General features: G+C 40.3%; 1 protein-coding gene across 1 annotated transcript in view; it reads right to left on the bottom strand.

The window, feature by feature from the left end:
- Positions 1 to 13428, bottom strand: part of LOC135093765 (vacuolar protein sorting-associated protein 41 homolog) — a 14754-nt gene extending 1326 nt beyond the window's left edge. Inside the window, exons 1-17 of the mRNA XM_063993356.1 lie at positions 13273 to 13428; positions 11766 to 12086; positions 10714 to 10866; positions 10022 to 10145; positions 9522 to 9726; positions 8870 to 9039; positions 8284 to 8517; positions 7453 to 7580; positions 6536 to 6659; positions 5856 to 6013; positions 5528 to 5703; positions 4671 to 4860; positions 3597 to 3789; positions 2471 to 2611; positions 1967 to 2103; positions 1006 to 1105; positions 498 to 542 (exon numbers count right to left, since the gene is read on the bottom strand). Coding sequence (XP_063849426.1) covers positions 498 to 542; positions 1006 to 1105; positions 1967 to 2103; positions 2471 to 2611; positions 3597 to 3789; positions 4671 to 4860; positions 5528 to 5703; positions 5856 to 6013; positions 6536 to 6659; positions 7453 to 7580; positions 8284 to 8517; positions 8870 to 9039; positions 9522 to 9726; positions 10022 to 10145; positions 10714 to 10866; positions 11766 to 12062 — 2575 coding nt within the window. The 5' untranslated portion in view covers positions 12063 to 12086; positions 13273 to 13428. The remainder of the gene's footprint in view (positions 1 to 497; positions 543 to 1005; positions 1106 to 1966; positions 2104 to 2470; positions 2612 to 3596; positions 3790 to 4670; positions 4861 to 5527; positions 5704 to 5855; positions 6014 to 6535; positions 6660 to 7452; positions 7581 to 8283; positions 8518 to 8869; positions 9040 to 9521; positions 9727 to 10021; positions 10146 to 10713; positions 10867 to 11765; positions 12087 to 13272) is intronic.
- Between the last annotated feature and the right edge of the window lie 670 nt (positions 13429 to 14098).

Genomic DNA, 14098 nt, shown 5'->3' with positions numbered 1-14098 from the left:
GAGAGAGAGAGAGAGAGAGAGAGAGAGAGAGAGAGAGAGAGAGAGAGAGAGAGAGAGAGAGAGAGAGAGAGAGAGAGAGAGAGAGAGAGAGAGAGAGAGAGAGAGAGAGAGAGAGAGAGAGAGAGAGAGAGAGAGAGAGAGAGAGAGAGAGAGAGAGAGAGAGGAATTACAGATGAAATGAAAATGAGAGGATAATTTGAAAAGAAAAAAAAAGTTCATAAAAAGAAGGAGGTAAAATGAGGTAAAAAGCAAGCGATAGAAAAATGATGGAATAAATTTGGAGAAAACATAGAAAAACACAAATAAAATGAAATACAACAAGAAAGAGAAGGAGGAAGAGAAAGAAAATACAAATGAGCATATATATATATTAAGAATTTATAAAGATGATATACAAATCCAATTATACATCATGAGAGAGAGAGAGAGAGAGAGAGAGAGAGAGAGAGAGAGAGAGAGAGAGAGAGAGAGAGAGAGAGAGAGAGAGAGATACTTACTGTGGTTGAGGACTTTTTTGTTACAGGCAGCACACTCTGTATCACCTGGAGAGAGAGAGAATTACAATATATACTAATGTAACCCAGGAATTATATAGACAACGATTCTTCTCTCTGTTGTAATCGAAAGAGAATACCAAGAGGAGATAAGACATGAATAAATAAAGGAATAAAGACAGAAGGCAGAAGGAAGAAAGGTAGAAGTAAGAAATGAAAGAAGAAATGTAGAAGGAAGGTAAAGAAAGACAGAAGGAAGAAATGTAGGAGGAAATGAAAGAAGAGAAAAAAAGATAGAAGGAAGAAAAGGAAAAAAAAAGGTAAAGGAGGAAATGAAGGAGGAAGGAGGAAACAATAGAAGGGAGAAAAAAAACTGAGAGAAATACAGAAGGAAGAAAAGAAGGAAACAGTAAAAAGTTAAGGAAAAATAAATATAAAAACAATACCTAAGATTACAAGAAGCTACCATACACACATTCTCTCTCTCTCTCTCTCTCTCTCTCTCTCTTACGGTAGACAGGAACTGCAACATTCTGGGCCGCCACCTTCTTCTTGAGTAAGTTGCTGCCGTCTGCCACCAGGATGTGCTGACACCCTGTTCGTAACTCAATCTGCCGGGGAAAGGGTGTGGATAATAGCATGTGTGTGTGTGTGTGTGTGTGTGTGTGTGTGTGTGTGTGTGTGTGTGTGTGTGTGTGTGTGTGTGTGTGTGTGTGTGTGTGTGTGTTATTGATAACCTATGATTTATTTCTGTGTCTAAAATGTGTGCTCTTATTTCTATGATCCACAAATTTATAAGCATTGTCTCCACTCCCATCTATTATTTATTCATGGATCTAAAATGTATGTTACTATCACTTATTTATGGATCTAAAATGTGTGCTCTTATTTCTATGATGCAGGAATTTCAGCACAGTCTTCCCTCCTTCATTCCTTCCACCAGTAAACTCTTGAATTCTTTTGTTGAAATCTGGAAACTTGAAAGGTATTTATTTATTTTTTTTACTATTTTTATGCATTTTGTCAGTCTCCTCCACATATACACTACACACACACACACACACACACACACACACACACACTAACATACATACAAACTAACCTAAACTAACCTACATTTTAGAAATCTTTTCCTTACGCTGTTTTTGGCAATCCTGATACCTGAAAGAATATTTTTAATCTTTTCTTTACAATTTCTTATGCATTTCATTATTCTCCTCGTCATACACACACACACACACACACACACACACACACACACACACACAAATAAACAAATAGATAAATAAACAAATAAATAAATAACTACATAACAACAATACATAAACAAACACAAAGTCCCACCTGCAAAAAAATGAAATAAATAAATAAATAAATAAATAAATAAATAAAAAATAAATAAATAAATAACAAAAATACATAAATAACAACATAATAACAATAATAATAAACAAACACCCACCGAGTCTTACCTGCAAATGATAATCGTGAAGGATCTTAACCAGCGCATCCCTCAGCCCTGGGATCTCCATGCCCTCAGGGATGCGCTGAACGATGAGCAGGGGGTCAATGTGAGTGCCAATGTTGTTCAGGAGCTGCCGGATGCACTCTGGAAGGAAGACATGGGTGTTGAGATGTGTGTGTGTGTGTGTGTGTGTGTGTGTGTGTGTGTGTGTGTGTGTGTGTGTGTGTGTGTGTGTGTGTGTGTGTGTGTGATAATGTGCATAAGATTGTGATTCAGTGAGAGTATGAGATTAATGTTTTGTAAGTGAGTGAGTGAGTGAGTGAGTGAGTGAGTGAGTGAGTGAGATAGTGTTAAAGGCAAATGAGTGAGAGTTAGCAAGAATTAGGTCACTAGATTCAGTAAGAGTGCTTGAGAGTGAGAGAGATCACATTACACTGAAAAAAAAGAAAACACTTGGACACACACACACACACACACACACACACACACACACACACAAACAAACACACACCAGGTTTATCTAAGGAGTAATTAATGAGTTGTCCCCACAAATCAACATCGTCATGTTCCTTGCAGAGCCGTATTGCCCAGGGAAGGTCCTGCTGCTCCTCCAGGATGAGACGCAAGGACTCCTGGCTGTTCCCTGTCCGGTCTGGAAGGAAGGAAAGTGTCAGTCATCACTTCACATTATTTTTTATTTATATATATTTTTATGTAACAGATGGGCAAGGGTAGCAACAACAACAACAACAACAACAACAACAACAACAAAGGAAAAGGTGTACAGAGGTGCCAATCTGCCTTCACTTCTGTTGCCTTTTGCATTACATTTATTATAGATATTTGGCAGAGACAGGAAATAAGGAGATCCTGTGCATGTTTATTTGTGTGTCATTTCACATCTGTTCTTTTCCTCATGCTTGTTGTTTTCTGCATTTCATATATTAAAGGCATTTAGCTGGAGGGAAAATGAGGAACTTCTATGATGTATATTTGGGTGTCACTGTACTTTTGTCTCTTCATTTGTGCTTGTTGTCTTTTGCAGCACTTATAGAGATTTGGCAGTGGGAGGAAATAAGGAGATCCTGTGCATGTATTCTGTATATGTGAAAGTGATACTGATAGATGTTGAGAATTTATATTAATGACAAACACAAGTAAGTGCAGACTGATTGGCTGATTAACCTAAAACATCTTAAATCAATGAAATGAGTCAATTAATTGGTTTACTTTCATTGTTCCAGTAATGTTAATCAGTTTTCTGTTTCACAAGTACTCCTGTATACCCCTACAACTAGGTAAACACAACTAGCAGTCTCTACTTTCACCATGTCACACCAGTCTACTCTGTCACCACTTCAGCAGTGTAAGGAAATACAAGACATGAACTATGATTTACAGAAAATGACAGATATGTTGGTACTACTGGTGTGCAAGGTGCCAAATAGAAACATACACCCCTAACCTACACTGTAACATATATGGCAACTCTACCATTTCTGTGAAACAAACAGGCCTACCAACATGACAGACTGACCCAGAGACAAAACATTTCACATATCTGACCCAAGGCTACCAATACCTTTTTTACTGGTGATACATAGGCAGTCAACACACAGACATGCACAGACACCCACCTAACAAATGAATAGTCTCCACAGTGAGGCACCGTGACTGGCACACCCTGAGAGCTGCCTCCAGGTCGTAGGAGGAGGAGTGCAGCAGCAGAGGGAGCAGCTTGGGACGGTTCCAGTCAGCATAGAGGGAGATAAGGAGTGTGTGGTATGGCTTGCTGAGGTCCCGGCAGTGCTCATACAGTGCGTCCAGGTACTGTGGGGATAATGGAGGTGTGTTGGTCTGAGTGTGGGTGTGTTTGGCATTTGGTGAGGAAGATTGAAGGATATGCGTGTTATGTTATGGGGTCTCTCTCTCTCTCTCTCTCTCTCTCTCTCTCTCTCTCTCTCTCTCTCTCTCTCTCTCTCTCTCTCTCTCTGGGGGTAAGCCATTAATATGAGTTTATGTGTGGATGACAGAGAAAAGAGGAACAAGAGAGTACGTAAAATAAAAAGAAAGAGGAGAAAAGAAAGAAGAGGAAAGAATTAAGAAACATAAGAGAAGACAACAGAAAGAAAAATGAGAAGAGTAAATATTATGGCATAGCTTATCATGTAATGTGCAGCACACACACACACACACACACACACACACACAAGAATGGAGTAATTTGACAAGGAAGACACGTTTATAAGAGATAGACTTGTCAGCAGCAAGTTACTGTTTAGTTTTCTTTTAATCTTTTACCCGAGGTCAGAATCTTAAAAATAATATAAATAGATAAATGTACAAAAAAGTAAAATAATAAACAAATAAGTAAAATAACTAATAAATACATCAGAATGCTGAGTTAGGGTTCGCCAGAGTTTGCTTTTAAATGGGAAGGTTCTTGTGGCATGAAAATAATGCATGTCAATTTTAGTTCACTCAAAATCAAAATTATTAGTTTAAAATCAATTGTTTTTTCTTTTACGTACCATTTGAATCCATAACTCTGAATTGATCCACATTAAATTAACACTACTGTGAAAAAATAAATAAATAAATAAATGGATGATAAATACACAAATAAATACATAAAAAAAAGTTAGGGAGATTATTAAGTAAAATATAACTCTCTCTCTCTCACATACACACACACACACACACAAACACACCTTGTACAAATACTCCTGGTGGTTGGTGAGTGGGGCAGTAACACTCTCCGGGGGCACGGCATCTGTATGCTGCACGCACATTTCCAGCGTGGCAGCCGCGTCCAGAGTCATCAGGTCCACTACATGCTTGGCCACGCAGCTGTACAAGTTGTGGCGGCCAATCAGAGCGAAGACGCCTGTGTGCTTCAGTCTGATTGGTGGGGAGGGATGTGTAGTGTTAGCTAATGAGGTGCTTGGATGATTGACATGTTCTTTGTCTTTAAGTAGTTTTTTATTTGTTATTTTATTTCTTTCTTCATAATCTTACTCAAAGCACCCGTAAGAAAGCACGCGCACACACACACACACACACACACACACACACACACACACACTATAGGATAAGGAAAGAAAACCAGGAGACAGAATATGAAAGAGGACATGAGACAGAAGACCACAGAAGAAGAAAGATGGAGACTTGCGAAGACATCAACTGTAAACATAAAAAAATGGCAGATTCAGACAGTATCCAAATCAACAAGGGAAAATCTATCAACCTATCTACCACACACTCACACATACACACATCTTTCATACTCTTAGCCTCGTCAGCCCCTGGTGGACCCAAGGAGCTTAAGCATAGCACAGCTGGCCACGTACTTCATCAGCGAGGGAAAATAAACATGTAAAATAAACTGATAATGAAACAGGACCTTTTCTTTCCAATTATGAAGGAGGGATACTGGACTAGAATAAATATAGAAGGATATATAGAGAGAAAAATAAGAAATTAAATAAAAAGCACAAAAATACACACACACACATCAAAAAAATGAAAATAACTAGGTGAAAAGAAGCAGGTGAATACAATGCCTTACTTCAGGTAGATAGCGAGGGCCTTGTCATGCTTGTCAATATTGGAGTAGAGGTGTGCCAGGGCTCTCAGCAAGGTAAGGTTGTTGGTGTTACGAGCCAGCAACTCCAGCACTGCATTGATGATGTAGGGCACGTTGTACAAGTGACCCGACCACTGCTGCACCACCTGGAGGAAGCCCTGAGGAGAGATGGACAGATGGAGGGATGAGAGAGAGAGAGAGAGAGACTTAAAGAAAAGTAATCTTACCCAAACCTAACTTAAAACCAAACCAAACCATGACAAACTTTCACCAACCTAACCTAACCTGACCTCTTCTCCTGCGTGCCTACCTGGTGGTCACTGTGCAGGAGGTCAAGCAGGACGGTCTGGTACACTGCAGGGTCGAGGTAAAGCCCTTCACCCTGGGGTAAGTGTGGACTGAGCACCCTAAGTTGTCTGGCCCTGTTAAACCACACCACAGCCTGCTCCCACAGTGCTTTGTCCTGCCCTGAGGAGGAGGAGGAGGAGGAGGAGGAGGAGGAGGAGGAGGAGGAGGAGGAGGAGGAGGAGGAGGAGGAGGAGGAGGAGGAGGATAGAAATGGAACAAACAGGAGCAAAAGGATTACAGAGGAAAGTTTGTAATTTAGTAGGAAGAGGGGGAGGAGTTGGATTAGGAGGAACAATAGAAGAAAGGGGAGTGAAAGAAGAAACAGGAGGAGGAGGAGGAGGAGAAATGAAAAGTTATTATGTTCTGTTTACACATTATCATCTTTATCATTATTATTCCATTTATCATATAGTTCAGAATACTACTACTACTACTACTACTACTACTACTACTACTACTACTAGCACTACTATCACCACCACTTTTAGAAATCTAAATAGGAGGAAAACAAGAGCCATTTCATTTATTCTACAATCTTACATCAAACCAACAACCACTTATACAACACACACACACACACACACACACACACACACACACACACACACACACACACACACACACACACACACACACACACACCCAGTATCTCAGTGCACATCTTGGCTGCCTCCTGGTATCTGTGCACACTCATCAGGTGGTCGATGTAGGCCTGGCCCACACTGAGGACTGTGTGTTGCCGCACCTCCCTGGATGCCTTAACCAGCTGGGGAGGGAAGGACGTGGTATTTATTAGTTTATTTTTCATTTTTTTAATATAAGAGAAGTATTGGCCAAGGGCAACAAAAAGTACAAAATAAAAGGCCCACATAACACTTGTCTTTAACCCTTTCACTGCGATGTGATACAATTAGCAGAACCAGAAGCAACATGTGAAGTCTTTATAAGCATTGACAAGAAAGTTAGCAATGAAAAGTATTAATTTTGCAATTTCTTCCCAGTTCAAAGATTGGATGTGGCTGTAGAACAAATAAAGATGTCTCAGAGCGATTGGTGATTCGGGAAAGGTGTACCATGTTGCAGTCAAAGGATTAAAGAGAGGTCAAAAAGGATCATCCAAAATTGGAGGGTAAGTGTCTTGAAACCTCCCTCTTAAAAAGTTCAAGTCATAGGAAGGAGGAAATACAGAAGCAGGCAGGGAGTTCCAGAGTTTACTAGAGCAATAAGGAGTAACAGCCTGGAAGCATGTTAAGATGATGATAACCCCAGTGAGAATAGCTAACAAGGATTTATGCTGCGGTTCAGTTGATAAGAAGTGTGTAATGTCCTTGGAAAAAGGCTATCAATACTTACACCATTTCATTACTTATTACAATTATTTTCTCTCGCATATGTGAGTTTCGGCCACAGGCAACAAAAACTAGTGAAAAAACAAAACAAAATCCTATTATTTACCACCACAAGTAAACATAAGCAACACAAACAAGACACTTTAGATGGATACAAAATTGAACTCAGCAAGGGCACAAGCAAGGACACCAGCAAGGACACGCCCTCACCTCCAGAGCCTCGGCATACTTGTTGTGCTCCAGCAGCCACTCCATGCGGTCGTCAGCACTGCGGGGCTTGGCAACCACTATGTCCTGGGGGCACACGATGTAAAACTGCTTGTCCTCCACCAGGCACTCTATGGAGGAGGAGGAGGAGGAGGAGGAGGAGGAGGAGGAGGAGGAGGAGGAGGAGGAGGAGAAGGAGGAGGAGGAGGAGGAGGAGGAGGAGGAGGAGGAGGAGGAGAAGGAGGAGGAGGAGGAGGAGGAGGAGGAGGAGGAGGAGGAGGAAGGAAAAGCTAGTAATCATGTTTTGTTTACACATCATCATTATTTTATTTATTATATAATTTAGAATATTGTTACTACTATCATTTCTCCCAGATAGCTTTGTCCTGCCCTGTGAAGAGGAGGAGGAGGAGGAGGAGGAGCAGGAGATTGTAAAAAAAAATAAATAAATATATAAAAGAGGAGGCAAAAATAAGTACTGGAATAAGGATAAGAAGAGCAGTTTCAAAGTGAATGCAATAACACAGAATCAGCAATGGAAGGCAATATGACTGACTTGGGACCATTTTCTGAAACACTCCAGCACCTGCCTCCACTACTTTCAAAAGGCTCAAGCTCAAGTTTCACAGGTTTTTAAGCATGTTTCAATCAACAATTCTAGTGACAGATTAACAAGATTTCTACACTATTAACAGGAAAAACATCCTTGAGAACCCAGCTAATCATCTCTGTGGCATCTGAAAATAGTTTTGGTGTAAGAGCAAAGCATTTCTGAACTGTAACCTTAATACAATACAAGACAACACACACACACACACACACACACACACACACCAAGATGATAATTCGCAGGCAAGTACTCCTGGTAGCCTCGTGTTTCCAGCACATCCATGGAGAGTTCCTCAAACGTGCCCTGCAGAGGCTCCAGCACCCTGATCTGTGGCCGCCGGGAGTCCAACCCAAGACTGGCCTGCTGGCGGTCTGTGCGCTTGTTGTAGGCCAGCACCACCACGTGTTCGTCCAGCGGCCCCAATCCACACACGTAGAAGTCAGTGGTGAACATAAACACTGAGGGTAAAAATGTTAGTATTGTTACCATAGGGGTGTTGTGTCTAGTAAGAACATAAGTAGGTAAGGCAAGCTGCTATGTGCATTATTTCAAGAACACAAAAAAAAATAAGGAAAGCTGCAAGAAGCCATCAGGCCTACACGTGGCAGTCCCTGTAAGAAACATTCCTACATATCCATTTCCACCTCTCATTTCATCCATAAATTTGTGTAATTCTATAAAGCTCCCAAATGACTCACCACTACTAACCTGATTGCTGAGCCTATTCCATTTGTCTGCCGTCACTATACCAACTCGAACAGACTCTAAAATCACTCAACACGCCCTCTTTACTTACAACAACACACTCACCAATCTCCAAGTAGTGTAGAGGCAAAGAAACAGGTGCAGGCGTGAGGTGCGGTGAGTGTGGGGTGGAACGCACTCGCACCCTGCACACCTTGATGGAATCACCCCAGCCCACCATGAGTGTCTGCTCATTAGCCCAGCACAGGTGTGGTAGGTACTGTTCACCTGGAAGGCTTCAAAGAGAGATTAATTGTCATGGTTGTAGTAGTAGTAGTAGGGGTTAGGATTGGGTAGATCAATTGTCATTGCTGTTGTGAAGGTGGTGACAGTGATGGTACATTGTATCATAAGCAGAGTAACACTGTATTCTCTCACACTGCCTCCATGTTTTTCTTAGTCTTAACCCCTCTGGTCTGCTGACAGTCTCCTTGCAAAACCTGAGACTTTACCATTTCACTTCTATAAGGACGATAGGTGAAAGGAGGCATGTTCTGTAAAGAGACTGCCATGTGTAGCCCTCAAACACTCACATTGAACATAAACACTGAAAACCACTGAAACACGCTAAAAAATCCACTCATGCTGAAAACACACACACAAAAAACACACTAAAAACAAATAAATAAATACCTAAATAAACACACACACACACACACACACACACACACACACACACACACACACACACACACACACACACACACAAAACACTCACGCAAGACTATGATCCCTCTTGATAAGTGTGATGATGCTCTTGGTGGCCATGTCTGTTACTCGCACCCCAGAGTCCGTGGCCCAGGCGAGGAACTGCCCAGCCCACCGCATGGCCCTCACCGGCCCTGCCCCACCCCCCTCTGCCAGCACTGAACTCCTCAGCTGACCAAACAAGGCTTTCTCGTACAGGATCAGCTTGGTGGTGCCTGGAAGGATGTGGTGGTGGTGGTAGTAAGAATAGGGGTAGCCGTAGTAATAGTAGTAGTAGTAGTGTAGTAGTAGTAATAGTAGTAGTAGTAGTAGTAGTAGTAGTAGTAGTAGTAGTAGTAGTTATATTGAGAACAATAAAACTAATTCAATATTTCACAAACTTTCATGGGCACAATAAATACACAATTTTTTTTTTCTCTCTCTCTCTCTCTCTCTCTCCTTAACTAATAGCCATACACAATATTTACAAACCACAATCACTCCCAACTGTCCTTCCCCTCTCTCTCTCACCGACAACAAAACGACGGCCAGATCTGGGCTTATAATACATGGGGTCCAGGGTCACACAGCGCACAGGAGCCTCCAGGACCAGGGTGTGGGAGTTCTCAGATGTGTAGAGCCCCTGCACAACGACCTGGGGATGGGAGTGGTGGTGGTAGTGGTGGTTGTAGTAAAAGTAGTAGTAGTACTTGTAGTAATAGTAGTTGTAGAAATAATAGCAATAAGAGTGGTAGTAGTAGTAATAGTGATAGAAGTTATTGTAGTAATAGTAGTAGTAGTAATGAAAGTTGTAGTAGTAGCAACAGACATGTTATTAACAAGTGACATAATTACATATTTCAATTCTTATTAATTTCTTCTCATGACCAATATTCACACACACACACACACACACACACACACACACACAAAACCACTACAGTACTATATTCTTCTTTAACTCTGAATTGTAATGAGTAAATAAACAGATAAACAAATAGGTACATTTACAACAATACAAGCATAAATCCAATTTTTTACACCACAGCAGACTGCATCAACACCAAGCAGACATCAACACACACCCTTCTATCGTGCCAGCAATAAATAAACAAATGAATAAAACAGTAGACACATTAACAGGATTTTCCAAGCATTCTTTTACACCACAGCAGACTGCACTAACACAACTCAGTCAGCAGCAAGCAGGCATCAACACACACCCTTCTGTCGTGGCAGCAGGAAGCGATGTAGTCCCCATTGGCATCAAGGTCAAGCTGGGTCACCGGGGAGTTGTGAGGGGCAAACTCTCGCACCTTGTTCCCCTGGTGGTCAAGGACGTGTATTCTACCCCAGCTGGTGCCCACGATGATCAGCTGAGAGAGAGACAGGGAGCCACACAGACAGTTTTATTAATTATTATTGTTTGTGTTATTTTCATTATCATTACTTACGATACAATTTCTCTCAGGTCTGTCCTTTAAATGCACTAGTGTAAAACAGCCATCTTTGGCCTAAAAAGTTGTTTATTGTCATTTACAAATGTGTTAGGCATTACCTGAATTTTTGTAACTCAAGCAAATAAAACAAAGTGAGAGAGAGAGAGAGAGAGAGAGAGAGAGAGAGAGAGAGAGAGAGAGAGAGAGAGAGAGAGAGAGAGAGAGAGAGAGAGAGAGAGAGAGAGAGAGAGAGAGAGAGAGAGAGAGAGAGAGAGAGAGAGAGAATGTTCATCTTAATTCACTGTTATAGTTTTCCCTTTGTTAATATCCTAACCACTATTAAGCAGAGCAACACCGATGCTTGATTTGACATTTAACTCCATTCCTTTTTATATTTTTCCAGATTCTGTATGGGATTCTCAATATCTGAAACTTTGAAATGATAGAAATTAACATCACCAGTAATAATAATAATAATAATAATAATAATAATAATAATAATAATAATAATAATAATAATAATAATCTATCTATATACCTGGCTGGGAATCCCACACAGGGCAACCCAGACAAGGTACCACACATTCAGACACACCATTTACACTCCTACCCCTGTCATCCCCTGGTGGAGAGGGAGAGTCTTGTGGCCCACCATAATATATGTCAGGATGCCAGGCACAGCACCACTGGCCACACACATCCACAGCAAGGCTCGATAGCATACACTAGTTTACACCTGGCCCCTTTTATAATGAGACTGTTCTCTACAATAAAAATGATAATAATATTAATAATGTAGTAAGGTCTCCAGCAGTGTTCCCAATCAAGAGTCTCACCTTTGAGTTAGCAGCAATACAAGTGGCAGCATCTCTCTTCAGAATGTCACGCAGATCACCACACACTCTCTCATACTTCAGCTTGGGCTCTTCCTCTTCCTCCTCCTCTGAATCCTCTTCTTCATCTTCCACTTCCTTCTTTACTGCTCCTTCACTTCCTTTCTTTCCTTCTGCTTTCTTTTCTTTAAATTCTTCTTCCTTCTTCTCTTGTTTATCTTGTACTTGTTCCTCTTCCTTCTTCTCCTGTTCCTTATTCTGTACTGGGCTTGTCTGTTTCTCTTCCTTCCCGCCCATCATTATCTCAGTTTGCTTTCTTCCTCTCTAAGAAAATGGAAACACTTTATTAGGTTGGTAAGTCATCTGTACTTAAGTGACTCCCAAAACTAAGACATCAAAGGAAAAGAGAACAATTAGAGTATTTAGTTTTGGTCATAAGGTCCATGACTGTTGAGTCAGTAACTGTGACACTGGACTCCCACTCCTTGATTTTTTTGTGTATCTGACTCTGACCCCTAGGTAAAGTAATTTTCCCCCAAAACACAGTTAAATACCTGAAAAAACAGACCAAAAATACCCCAGGACTTCACAAAAAACACCATTTAACTCACACACACACACACACACACACACACACACACACACACACACACAAACACACACACCAAGACTAAGAGGGCACAAGAAATGATTAACAAATTTGGTAAATAAGTGAATAGAGAATGAAACAATGAAATACAGAGAGCTAGAAAAAAAAAAAAAGAAAGAAAAGAAAGATTTGCATTCTGTCCTGTCCAGCTCCCTGATGCAAGAGTTAACCAGTATTCTCACTCTCTCATGCCTTTTAGTGATAAATTCTGGAGCACTATGCTTGATTTTGTGTGTCCTATGGCTTACTCTTTCAAGGGAGAGGTTTCAAGATACTTCTCTGACAGGCATCTTGTTTTTTTTTTTTTTTTTTTTTTGTTTCTTGTTAAACTAGACAGAATTCCATATCATACGCTTGGATTCCTGCATTTTCGATCCCTGTGTTCAGGTCGATCCCCCAATCTTTTGCTTAAATATTTGGCCTTTAGAATCTGACCTATACTTATACGGTAACTGACTCTTGGAAAAAAAACACAGATATCGTTGAAGTAACCTTAGCTTAATAATTACGAGACACTAATCCTTTATTTATGGGCAAAATTATTATTTTTTTTTCTTTTTATCAAATCATAATCTACATAAACAAAGAAGGGATCGACGGAGAAATTAGTGAACTGAATGAATCTAAAACCTGACCTAGCTCTCGGATGAAAATGCTAATGTTATTTCAGTATTACCTGATAAATATGCAAAATAATGAATTGTTGTTAGGGGCAAGATGACACAGTGATCCGTATAAGCTAAAAAAAAAAAAAAAAAAAAAATCACCAATGAAACGCCTTCCTTTCCTTCTCTTTCCTCACTCCTGTTTTGTCCTTTTATTGCCTTCCCTTCCCTCCCTCACATCAGTATTTACTCTCACCTGGCGGGAAAGGCGTCCTCGCTGCACCTGCCACGGGTTGCAGCTTGAGAAAAGTGTTGGTGATGAGGAATAAAGGAAATCAGGGAAGTAATGCACGGGTAGGCGTCCTCTCAGCTGATTTTTTAGTGCCTTGATCTTGATCTTTGCGTGACAGCTGGCAGGATTGCTCCTCAGTCTTTTGTTAGGGAAATAGATAGACAGACAGATAGACATATAGATAGATAGATAGATAGTTAGATAGATACGAGGATTGCTCCTCAATCCTTTGTTAGGGAAATATAGATAGACAGACAGATAGATATATAGAAAGATAGATAGATAGATAGATAGATAGATAGGTAGATAGATAGATAGACAGATAGATAGATAGATAAATAAATAAAAAGTTGAAGCAAACAACACATAGGAACTGTGCCGTTGTAACGGAGAGGTCTTGCTATCTTGTACCGCTATTTTTCATGCTAACTACTCTTAATTGCCTCTCCTTCCATGGTATCGCTGCATAAGACTTTCTACTTTCACCCGTATATATATATATATATATATATATATATATATATATATATATATATATATATATATATATATATATATATATATATATATATATATATATATATATATATATATATATATATATATATATATACATACTTGGACAGTGCCCATCTTACGTATAAAAGTCTGGTACAGTAAATCCAACAGCAATCCTGCTTCATGTATTGAGTGACGATGTGTAAGGAAGGCTGTTTTCTTGTGATTGGCCTCTTTTAGACTCCACCCACATGACCTGCCCCACTTGGTCCATCCTCCGTCTATTTCCATT

This window comes from Scylla paramamosain, chromosome 43 (assembly GCF_035594125.1).
Source record: "Scylla paramamosain isolate STU-SP2022 chromosome 43, ASM3559412v1, whole genome shotgun sequence".
NCBI classification, from domain to species: Eukaryota; Metazoa; Arthropoda; class Malacostraca; order Decapoda; family Portunidae; genus Scylla; species Scylla paramamosain.
Note: the sequence above shows the minus strand (reverse complement) of the source record. Positions and strands in the feature narration are given on the sequence as shown.